This window comes from Mus pahari, unplaced genomic scaffold (assembly GCF_900095145.1).
Source record: "Mus pahari unplaced genomic scaffold, PAHARI_EIJ_v1.1 scaffold_4807_1, whole genome shotgun sequence".
Taxonomy (NCBI): Eukaryota; Metazoa; Chordata; class Mammalia; order Rodentia; family Muridae; genus Mus; species Mus pahari.
The window spans coordinates 9,022-21,774 of record NW_018391701.1 but is presented as its reverse complement, the minus strand read 5'-3'; the positions used below and the strand labels follow the sequence as shown (position 1 = coordinate 21,774).

General features: G+C 34.3%; 1 protein-coding gene across 1 annotated transcript; it reads left to right on the top strand.

Annotated features, from left to right (window-relative positions):
• Positions 1 to 1,000: 1,000 nt before the first annotated feature.
• LOC110314659 (vomeronasal type-2 receptor 116-like) lies at positions 1,001 to 12,176 on the top strand (the record flags this gene model as incomplete). Its single annotated transcript, XM_021188913.1, has 5 exons — positions 1,001 to 1,200; positions 8,499 to 8,787; positions 9,170 to 9,976; positions 11,525 to 11,752; positions 12,053 to 12,176. Coding segments are annotated over exons 1-5 (1,648 nt in total), but the record flags the coding sequence as incomplete, so codon positions are not given.
• Positions 12,177 to 12,753: the final 577 nt, after the last annotated feature.

Below are 12,753 nucleotides of genomic sequence, written 5' to 3'. Positions count from 1 at the left end.
CAATAGTGGCAGTTTCAGAAAGTACACACTGTACTACACATTCTGCACATTAGAATTCCACATTACTCCTTAAATGATGAATTTCTTCCTTCTTCAACTCTGATTCTGTCTATCATAGGCATGTCTTTCTGCTTCTGTCTAATCACCTGAGGTTCTCCAAAGGAGATAAAATAAAGAAGTGATTTCTAGAAAGAAATTGCTATAAATATCATAAACATTGAAGGAACTTAATGTTGTAGGTGAAGAAATACATCAACAAAAACAATAGGAATTTAGAAATGAGGGAGAAACCATGTTTTAGAACTCCACATGAAGCTGTGTGTATAATGATGGAGTGGAAAAGATCAGATAATGTTTGGTCGTTGTAATTTGACAATTGTACAGAATTGGCATGATAGTTGTTTATCTCTGTATTGGAAAGCACATTGAACACTTGAAGATTCTGCACACGGGTGTTGTTTTGAGTAGTTGAAACATGACACAGTGAATGCTCTGGAGTGGTCTGGTCTGGGTTTGCAATTTAACCCATACTTCTCTCAGAGAAAGAAGTATATCATGGCTTATGTGTCTTGAGCTTTCTAGAGATTTTGATGCTTTTGTGAAATCTGAACATTAGTGAGATTGAATGTGGTCATACGAATGGCTTGTTAAGATGGGTATTTTGTTCAAAAGGATCTCTCCTCTGAGGAACTAAAGCTAGGGCCTTGAATGAAATCATAGCACCCAAGGCAGCTGAAGATTTTTCTCATAAGATATTTTGAAAACTGTTTGTCACCTGAAAGTCAAGAGCAGCTGCAGAACCCGAGGCCAGGGTATTTTCTATCCCTCTTGAGAGTTTGGTACAAACTGGAAAGAAAGAAACTGAGGGTTATTTGTGCCCTCCTCAGCCACAAGCATGATAAAAGCAGGCATACTTGCATAATTATACATATGACATATTTGCTTGAGTAACACTGTTGGTTCTTGCACAATACAGGCTTTCAGTGTGACTGATATACAGATGATGTTCACTCCTATTTTTATAGTTTTGCTCCTGAAGCTTCCTCTTCTTCTTTGCAGTTCAGCTGAGAACATGTGCCTTTGGAGATTAAAATCCAATGAAAACTGCGATGGTGACATGCCCCAGGATTGTGCTTTTCTCATTTACACAGGGGTGGATCCTGTACCAAAAGACTATTTTAAGTATCTTTTTAAATCGTGGTGAGTTTCCCTTGCAATTCATTGTTTCTACCTCATGATTCTCATAGACACAGTGTCAAAGCTCTCTACATGGGTCAACCAACTTCTTCTCCTGAGCCAGAAGTATAGAAAGTTGCTACAGTGTATTTTAGGATTTTTCTGAACACTAATTTTACATTCTTTAATGGTTCAGTCTCTATTTGTGTCTCTTTGTATTAAACTCTCTCTTACAATTATCTCAACTTAGAGACATAGTACTTTCAAAATGGATTCATTAAAGATCCCTGGTTCTTGAAACTTTCTACTTCATGGAGTCCAATCATCTTTGTAGAGATTCAGTTGAAACCAATGCAGTGAGCAAAGTACTAGGAGGTTGTAGAAAAATGCTCTTTTAAGTGTTTATTAATGCAACTTTTGCTGGTGTACAGAGCCTAAATTCCATGCAAGAAGTCTGCTATATTCTGCTAGGGTCAATGTTTTACAAAGACCAAACCTACTCTTTCTATAATTTGCACACCATTATTTTAAATGCATCACTTTTGAACCTGATATTGAATGGAGAAATAACACCTCCTAAAGATATTTTTAGACTTTCTATTCGTGAGGTACCTCACGTGAGGAATGATCTGTCCACAATTAGAGGTATAATTGTATCAGATTGTCTTTTCTCTTGATAGAAACTAGATGACACTGAAAACTTGGCTCATTTCTTTGCCTGACAAATTCTAGAATGATGGGATTAGTAATGAGGCAAATCATTGACAACAGCAATAAAGTATCTCACACTAGTTCAGCTCTACTCCTGTTGAGAATACTTGCATCTTAACATTTGTTTGCATGGTGTCTTGTGCTTATTTAAAATTTCTGACAGTGGTATCACATTTACATATATTTTCAAACTTCACATGTTTTTTTGACCATGTGCATTATACTAACTTTAATACTGATTGTCGACAGCTAAAATTTATTCTGTCTTGAACTCATGTGTGTAGTATTTGGACTTTCAATTGTGAAAACTTCTAGTACTCATCTTATGGTGGGTGCAAAAATTTCACATTAATGATACTCATTTTCAGTTTTAACAATATTAGGCACAATTATTAGGAACTAATGAATATAGTTGTGGAGAAAAAAAAGAAACCTTGTTTCCAACCATCAGTAAGCCATGGTAACATTGACTTTGGGCTTTCCTTTGCTATTCTTCATTCCATTGTCTTTACATCAGGATGAAGAATCCCTCAGCTCTCATTTCTCTTCAGAACTGGACACTTAAAAGGTATTTTGTGGTTGGAGAGCATGATTGGATTATGTTCCTTCCAAACCCTAGATGGCATATTTTCCTGTGTACTAGGTTATAAAGATTTCATAGCTATTTTTAAAAAACCTAAGACACTGAGAGGGAAATAAACTTAGAATAAGGATAATATTTCCAAATATTTATAACTATATTTGAGTTTCTAACAGCTAAAATGGAAACTGTAAGTTGTAGTACTTGTAGTGATACCAAAAACAAAACAAACAAAAATTAATGAGTATAAGCAGAAATTCCTTAGGCCCCCAAAAGTTTCAAAGTAACAGTTATGGAAATTTTAGAATTTAAATTATCTACAAACTTCTTACAAAGCCAGATAGTTCAAACTTAATCTTTCTACTGTCTAATTTGTTATACAGCAATGTGTCACAATTTATAAATCAGTATTTTTATATTGTGTATAGCTGCTATACTTGGCCAGCATAGTAATTTATCTCACTAATATTTGAATATCTTATTTTTCTAATAGAATTCATTTTTGTGTTAAATAGTTAATAACAAAATTGAAAAAAAGCTTTTTCAGAATTTTGAACATAGTACATATGGTTTTGTAATCTGAAGAAGACATAAATATGAATTACTAAAATATATTTGTACTCTGTTTTATTTGATATTGACATAGTATAGTCTTGTGTATCAAGTGTGTATAGTGATATTATCACATATATATTCATATGAAGCAAGTAAGATAATTATTGAAACAATTATAATTTAGTTTTAATTATAGTTTAATTAGTTTTAAAATATGATTATTCACAAACACAAGCTATGGAAATGATCTCATGGAAAATTTTTCTGCCTTTTGAAGAATATATTTATACATATTTACATGTACATGAAAGGATCATCTTCCATTTTCTACTATATCTACTACATATATTTATATTTGAACTCTCAAATATATTGTAGTTAATTAGTAAGATATTGATATTACAGTGTTCATACTGATGTATTATTTGTAATTCAGAACTGTTTTCACAAGCAGTTTAATCTTTTATGATAATCACATAAACAAAACTATATAATTAATTGTCTTGCAACTTTCATCTTTAGTTTTTATTATTTTCAGTCAAATTGAGAAACACTGATTACTCTCCAATGATGATTTTCAGCATTCTTTCCTAAGCAAAATCTTCTCCTTAGACTTTACATAATTATACTTGAATATATTATGACAGTTTATAAGAATCTCTATTTTGGTTTGCTTTATTAGTATGAATTGACCAAATTTTTGACAACCACCTAATGCGTTATATTTATTTGATTATCATGTTCCAATTTAGTGATATTTTACATTCAGTTTTGTGAAAAGTAGTATTAACTGGACCTGTGAGGCTTTTGTGGCTTTCCTGATATTTAATTGCCTATTTACTTGTTTGAAATTTCTGAGAAGTTACTGAAAAATTCTGTTTATAAATTATCCCACCCTCTGGTTTTTGAGTGTGCCTAACACAGATGCCTTTGATGTCATTTTCGTCATATGATAAACTTTTTCATGTATAATATGAAATAGGAAAGAGAATAAGAGCATTTGCAGAAGACAAGTTTCGTGGTCAATGTTCTCTTGGGACAAAGAAAGACCACATTGCCAACTCTTAACAATAAAAATATACAATTCACGTTTCCTTTCAGTTCAGAGTTTTAGCTTAATATCATCACAGTGGAAAGCATGGTGGAATGCTGGCAAACATGGTGCTGGAGAGGTAGCAAAGACTTCTACATCTATATTGATAGCCATCAGGAAGAGACAGTGGCACTGGGTCTGGCTAGAACTTGTGAAAACTCCAAGCATATCACCCATGAGTCTCTTAATCCAACAAAGCCACACCCATTTAAACAAGGTCACACTTCCTAATGGTTCCAACACCTGAGGGCATCAGGAAGACAGTGACACTGGGTCTGGCTAGAACTTGTGAAACTGCCAAGAATATCACCCATGAGTCACTTTTTAAAAATTTTTTTATTAGACATTTTTTTCATTTACATTTCAAATGCTATCCCAAAAGTCCCCTATAACCTCCCCTGCCCTGCTCCCTATTCACTCACTCCCACTTCTTGGCCCTAGTATTCCCCTGTATGGGGGCATATAAGGTTTGCAAGCCGAAGGGGGCTCTCTCCTATGCCATCTTCTGATACATATGCAGGTAGAGACATGAGCTCTGGGGGTACTGATTAGTTCATATTGTTGTTCCACCCATGAGTCTCTTAATCCAACAAAGCCACACCCCTTCCTGTATCCAGATCATCTTGTCATTTTATAAGTCGATATACTCTTTCTCTTTAACTATTATTGGTACATTACTATTATATACATATATATGCACAGACATATGAACACAACATGTTGTTTTTATATATGTTGTTTGTTTGCTTATAGCTTAATGGTTGGCCATTCTGCATTGGACAGCATTAAGAAACTTGTCCTGTGTGACTTTTAATTTCTTCACAGATTGGCAATGTAATTTCAGTCAAATTATCTGTCACCTTTTGAATCTGGATAAATTAGAACATACTCAGTACTTTTTAGAATGATGGACAAGTTCATTCCCTCCATGAGTACCAGTAGAAAAGTTGATAGTGATTTTATAAATATGTTTTTATATGTAAATTAATTCTTTTCTTTTTCCTTCTTTTAAGACAAAACATTTATAAATGACAGGAATATTAGCATTTTCATACCAATTCAACAAATCCATAGATTTCCTTGAGAATGAATTAATAATTAATTATTGTTAATACTTAAAATATGATTATTTATATATTTAAACTATTTAAAGTATTTAAACTGATTATGTTCTCATTTATTTTTCTGACACTATTTTGGCAAAGTATAAGAACAGTACTTGTTTTTCATGTTTTGATTTTTATCTTGCAAGTTTATATTTTGGTGGGATCCTAATGATTTGTGTCTATACCATGGTATGGTAAAGCAATTTAACTGATTTATGTATAATATGCATGCTGTCAATATCCACCCTTGCCTAATTGATCTGGCTAGCATGATAGTACTGTGGTGTGAGCACTGTTTTCTTTTATCTAATCTCACAGGAAACAATTTCAACCTTCTTTTCTTTAGCATAATTTCAGCTATGTGTTTGTGATATATGGCCTACAGCATGTTAAGACACTTTCCCTTTGAGCATAAATCATAAAAGCATTTTTAATTATGAAAAGATATTTAATTTTATAATTTTAATGATTTATATATATATATATTGATATGATTAAAACATGTTTGTCTTTTATTCTGTTAAAATAGCATATTGCTTTTGCTATATATTTTGAGATATCCTTTCTTCCTGAAGATATATTAACAGCTATTCAATGGGACTTAAGGACTGTACAGTAGAAGATATTCTTTAGGAATTATTATATAACTTTAGTAGCATGTGAATTTGAACTTTGAAATATAGGTTTTAAATATTCTCTTTTATTACATTTTAAATGATTTTCAAGATGATAGATTTAACTCTTTAAATATTTGGAACGACTCAGTAATGAACTAACCAACTCTTGTACTTTTTTATAATAGAAAGTTATAATTATCAGTCCAATATCTGTTTTTCAGTCAGTTCAGATTTTTATTACTTTATATTTGAAATCCATAAAATGTAACATCTTCTTGATTATATAAATTGTTGACAGATCATGATATGTAATTTATAGTACTATTATGATCTTTTATTTCTGTGATATCTGTGATGAATCCTGTTCAATGTTTTCTTTTTAATTTGAAAAACATCTTTTTTCCTTTTAAAAAATCTTTTATTTATTTATTTTTTATTTAAGCTCTATTTTCCCCTTCTGTTTTTTTGTTTCAAATTATGTTATTAGATATTTTCATTTACATTTCAAATGCTATCCCAAAAGTCCCCTATACCCTTCCCCCCCCCCCGCTCCCCTACCCACCCCACAACTTCTTGGCCCTGGTGTTCCCCTGTATTGGGCATATAAAGTTTGCAAGATGAAAGGGTTTCTCTTCCCAATGATGGCCGANTCTATTTTCCCCTTCTGTTTTTTTGTTTCAAATTTTGTTATTAGATATTTTCATTTACATTTCAAATGCTATCCCAAAAGTCCCCTCCCCCCCCCCCCGCTCTGCTCCCTCACCCACTCACTCCAACTTCTTGGCCCTGGTGTTCCCCTGTATTGGGCATATAAAGTTTGCAAGATGAAAGGGTTTCTCTTCCCAATGATGGCCGACTAGGCCATCTTCTGCTACATATACAGCTAGAGACATAAGCTCTGTGGGTACTTATCAGTATAAGGTTCCAGACCCCTTCAGCTCCATGGGTAATTTCTCTAGCTCCTCCATTGGAGGCCCTGTGTTCCATCCTATAGATGATTGTGAGAATCTACTTTTTTATTTGCCAGGAACTCACATAGTCACACAGGAGACAGGTATATCAGGGTTCTTTCAGCAAAATCTTGCTGGCATATGCAATAAAGTCTGCGTTTGGTGGCTGATTATGGGATGGACTCCCGGGGGTGCAGACTCTGGATGGTTCACCCTTTCGTGTTAGCTCCAAACTTTTTCTCTGTAACTCCTTACATGGGTATTCTGTGTATGCATGTATGTATGTATGTATGCATGTATGTATGTATGTATGTATGTGTGAATTATTTAATCTTTTAAGATAGATTTTTTAATTTTTAAAAGTAATTTATGTTTGACTTTATAATTCTATCATTTATGTCGTCTTTTTTTCTCTCCTAACTTTTCTCATAGCCTTATTCTCTTTCAAATTTATGGATCTCTCTCTATATCTATATATCTACATCTATATCTATATCATCTATATCTATATTTATATCTATATCTATCTACTTCTACATGTACATGTACATCTATATCTATATATCCCTTTGTGGTTGCTTTATTTTTTCTATTCCATTTTTAGATCCTTGATGGTTCTGTTCAATTCCTTCACATGTTTCGTTGTATTTTCCTGTAGTTCTTTAAGGGATTTTTGTGTTTCCTCTTTAATTGCTTCTATCTATTTACCTGCTTTTCCTGTATTTCTTTAAGGGACTTCTTTATGTCCTTATTAAAGTTCTCTATCATCATCATGTGAAATGATTTTAGAACTGAATCTTGCTTTTCAGGTGTAATGGTATATCTAGGAATTGCTATGGTGTGAGAATTGGTTTCTGATGATGCTAAGTAACCTTGGTTTCTGTTGCTTATGTTCATTTGCTTGCCTCCTGCCATCTTAATATATCTAGTGTTTCCTGACCTCGCTATACCTGACCAGAGCCTTTAGAATTACAGCACCCTACACTGCTCATGAGCTCAAACATTCACCTGCCTCTTGTCTCCATTGTGCTCGAACTATTGTAATGTGTCATTGTGCCTGGCCCATCTTAAATGGAGAAAATTTATATTTTACAATGGACCAAAAATAATGAAGTATTGTGAACTAGTTTGATGAGTATTATTAGGTGAGATATTTATCATTCAACATTTTACAGATGCAATTAGAAATTATTAGAAGAACAAGAATAAATACACAAGAAGGGCAAAGTAGGATAGTAATTTATCCTCTATAAGAATGAGTTTAAAAGATCTTTGTTGCCAACTGTTGCAACCTTATATAAACTATATTCATCACCTACATCAGTGCCTTGGAGCAGTGAGCTATAAAAGAAATTGATAGTTATTCAAGTGTTTTCTTGATGATGGCAATTCTACAATTAAGTTAGGAGTAGATGGAATGTCTAATAAGAGACCCATTTCAGGTTCACAGAGACATATACATTTTTGCTTGTTCCTTATAGAACATTAATGAAATAATCTGGATTTTATGAAAAAACTTAATTTAAGGAATGCTTATGAATTTGAAGATTCTTATGGATTTGTTATGATCTCAAGTTTACTGGACTTTCAAAAACAGTAAAGGCTTTCCAATAGGAATTTAGGTGGAGTAGCATTAAATTTACAATATTTAATCAGAAAACATGCCTGTTGGGTACTATGTTCATAATTATCATAATTTCCTNTTTTCAGTTTGCCTTCCAAAATATACCAGTATCTTCTGTCACTGTATTTTGCAATGGAGGAGATAAACAGTAACCCCTACCTTTTACCCAATGTGTCTCTGGAAATTGCCTATTATAAAGGCAAATGCAATGGTTATTTATCATTATTCACTCATCTAAATATAATGCCAAAGTATTATCACACTCCTCCTAATTACATCTGTGTTCGCGGTGATTGTGACATAGCACTTACAGGTCCATTGTGGCTATCATCTGCACAAGTGGCAACAATTCTTCAGCTTGATTTCACCCCACAGGTAAGATAGGATTTGTCTGTTTGTTTTTGTGGAAGGCTTTGGACACTGTCTGTTATCTGCCATTATCAAAGAGAATGGGTATTGTAGGTTTATAATCCTTGATCTGTTTCTCAAAGGGTTAATAAGCAGAGCCTTGATGTACTTTGAGAATTATTTAAAATAGAAAAATAGGAGAGAGTTATAGGAAATAGAAATTTCTAGAAGGCTTAAATTGGACTCTACATTTCTAGAGGATTGTTGGTAGTTAAGTAATTCTTTAAACATGAACTGCAAATATTTTCTTCCCTCAACTTCCAACTGTTCCTAAATACAATTAAGAACTTAGACTGACCTTGACAGCATCCCTCTTCCTCGTGTGGCTTTCTTGTTCTGCTTCCTTTAGATTACCTATGGACCATTCCACCCTCTCCTGAGTGACCAGAGCAAGTTTCCTAATCTGCATCAGATTGCCCTCAAAGACAGATTCCTGCCTGAAGCNNTAGTATCCTTGCTGTTCCATTTCAGCTGGACATGGGTAGGNCTNGTNATCCAAGATGATGANCAAGGTATTCAATTTCTCNTAGATATAAAAGAAGAAATGCAAAGAAATGGANTCTGTTTAGCCTTTGTGAATGTGATTCCACAGAACATGCACTTATTTTCAACAAGGTCTGAGAAATATTACAACCAAATAATTACATCTTCAGCAAATGTTGTTATACTTTATGGAGAACTGAATACTTCTTTAGAAGTGAGCTTTATACATTGGAAATATTTAGGTACACAGAAAATCTGGTTCACAACCTCACAATGGGATGGCATCACAAGGGAGAGAGACTTCAGCCTTACTTCATTCTATGGGACTCTCACTATTTCACAATATCATGGAGATGTTTCAACTTTAAATAATTTTTTTCACAGAACGAATCTTTCTAAGGACACACATTATTTTTCTTCTGAAAGACTGGGGTGGATATACTTTAACTGTTCACTATTAAAATCTAACTGTAAAACACCAAACCATTGTACATCCAGCAACTCTTGGGAATGGTTACCATGGCACAATTTTGACATGGCCATGAATGATGAGTGTTACAATATATACAATGCTATATATGCTGTGGCTCATGCTGTCCATGAAATGGTCCTTCAAAAAATAGATTTTCAGCAACTTAGGAATGTGATCCCAATAATGCAGGAGTGCATGCAGGTAAAGTGTCTTCCATTAGCAGCTATTGGAAATCTCAAAAAAACCATGTTTTAAAAATATTTTTTAATTGAATCAATTATACTTTTCTCCTACTCAGTCCTCCTCTAGACATTAAGTTCATTTCTTGAGTCTATAACCTATTTTCTTTCTTTATTAATTTTATACATGCGTATATTTTAAACTGTATAAATACAATTCATTTGGTTTATTTTTGTTGTTTGAATATATATGGTATGATAAGACAACACACTTTTTATTAATCATTTTATTGGTTTATATTTTGAACGAAATTCCCCCTTCTCAGTTACCCCCCCAAACCCCCCATCCCATTATCCCTCTCCCCCTTCCCCTTTGGGTTCATGAGGGTGTTTTTCCACCCATTCATTCACTCCTGCCTCATTGCCCTAGCGTCCCCTTATTCTGGGTCATCAAGCCTCCATAGGACCAAGGGCCTCACCTCCCACTGTCAGATAAGGCCATCCTCTTCTTCATATGTATCTAGAACTATACATTCCTCCATGTATACTCCTTGGTTTGTGGTTTAGTCCCTGGAAGCTCAGGTAGTTCCAGTTAATTGATATTGTTCTTCACGTGTGATTGAATCCCCCGTCTGTTCCTTCAGACCTTCCCATAGCTCTTTTACTGGTGTATCCAAGCTCAATCCGGTAGTTAGCATGTGGATTTTTCAGGCACTAGTAGAACATCTCAGGAACAACTCTACCAGGTTCCTGTCAGCAAGTGCTTCTTCATTGTTAATAGTGGAGGGATTTGTTGTGTAGATGAGATGAGTCCCTGGATGAGCCAGTCTCTGGATTGCCTTTCGTTCAGTCTCTGTTACATTTTTTTTTGTCCATGTCTTTTCTTTGGACAGGAACCTTTCTTGGTTAAAATTTTGAGATGGGTGCGTGACACTTTTCCTCAACTGAGGGCAATGCCTATTTGCTACCGGTGGTCTCTACTGGTTGTATCTCCCCTTTGTTGGGTATTTCTGCTAAAGTCATCCCTGTTGGGTTCTGGGAGCCTCTTGCTTCCTTGGAGTTAGGGACTTTCTAGTGTCTGCCCCCCCAGATCCCTAACCCCAATTGCTACATGTTTCTATTCAACTTCCTGATCCTCGGTTTTCTCTGCTGTCCCTTCCATAACCTGATCCTGTCCTCCCTTTCCCCTCCCCTTCCCCTCTTACTTCCAGTTCCCTCCTACTTTCTGAAATCTAAAAAGTACTCAGAAGATGGGAAGATCTCCCATGTTCATGGATTGGAAGGATTCACATAGTAAAAATGGCCATCTTACCAAAATCAATCTCCTGATTCAATGCAATACCCATCAAAATTCCAACTCAGTTCAGGGTGTAAAAGAATGCAAATTTGATCAACTCGTATCTCCTCATAATAGCATTTTAAATATTGCTGATATGATTTCATTTACTTGATAAGATACTCCAATAAAGTTGGATGCTGAGAGAAATCTCAAAACTAAAAGGCTATCCCATAATATATTTCCTGTTTTAGTGAATTTATATTTGTTTTTACTACTGCTTCATCTCTTTAGATCCATTCATTCTTGAAAAACCTGCAGTTTATGAATACTTTTGGAGATGTAGTGATCATTAATCCACAAGCAAAAAGAGATGCAGAGTATGAGATCCATATGATTTGGAATTTTCAACAAGGTCTTGGAGTGAAGGTGAAAATAGGACGCTTTTATTCATATTTCCTACATGATCAAAAGTTGTACTTATATGAGGACATGATCCAATGGGCCTCAGGTTATAGCCAGGTGAGACTGGCCCAACTTAATGTTTTAAAAGTAGATACAACCATTGTAATATTTTTGTATACTTTTTTCTATAGTGATTATAAGTTCATCTTCTGAATTCTTGAATACTTTGAAAGAATGACATTTTTTTAATGTCTACTTTTTGTAGAATTGAATGTATATGACAAACACTTGCACTAAATTCAATTTGCCCATTAAATTTGTTTCACAATATTTAGCCAATTGCATAATATGTACTAAACAGTATGATTAAAAACCTAGTAGGAACTATCTGATATTAATGCATATATTGCTCCACAGATACCACCTTCTGTATGCAGCATGAGCTGTGCTCCTGGTTTTAAGAAATTATACCTAGAAGAAAAACCATCCTGCTGTTTTGATTGTTCCCCTTGCCCTGAAAATGAGATTTCAAATGCCACAGGTAATTGCAAATGTAGGCAAAAAGCCTATAGAATTTTTTTCTCTCCTCCCAACTTCCTCCACATCAAGAATTTGAAAGTAACTGGAAGGTAAATGAAGAGATAAAAATACCTGTCTCTTAACATGATATATTATTTCATGTAATCAGTACTATTTTACAAATATTATATTATGTGGTATCCTTTATGTGTGTGGAATACATATATCTTGAGATGAATGTATGTTGTTTCAAATGAATGTGTGTATGTTCACAAGCATGGGAATAACATTTGATACTCTCGGTCTTTCTCACTTATTCCTGAGTTGTTAGAGTCCCCCAAAGAAACAGAACTGTTAGAAAGAGTCAAGTATGAAAGAGAAATTTTACTCTATTGCATGCTAAGGTTTGGGTTGTCCAACAATGGTTGGTTTCATGGTCAGGATGCAGAGGATGTATAGTCACTTGATTCATGAGCCTGGGTGCCTCAAAGGTCAAGGGTATTCTAAGCAAAACAGTACCCTTTATTTTATATGGCAAGTCTACACAGTGCAGCCCACTGCTACCTCAGCCACATTTGACATTATTTGTTGCAATTATC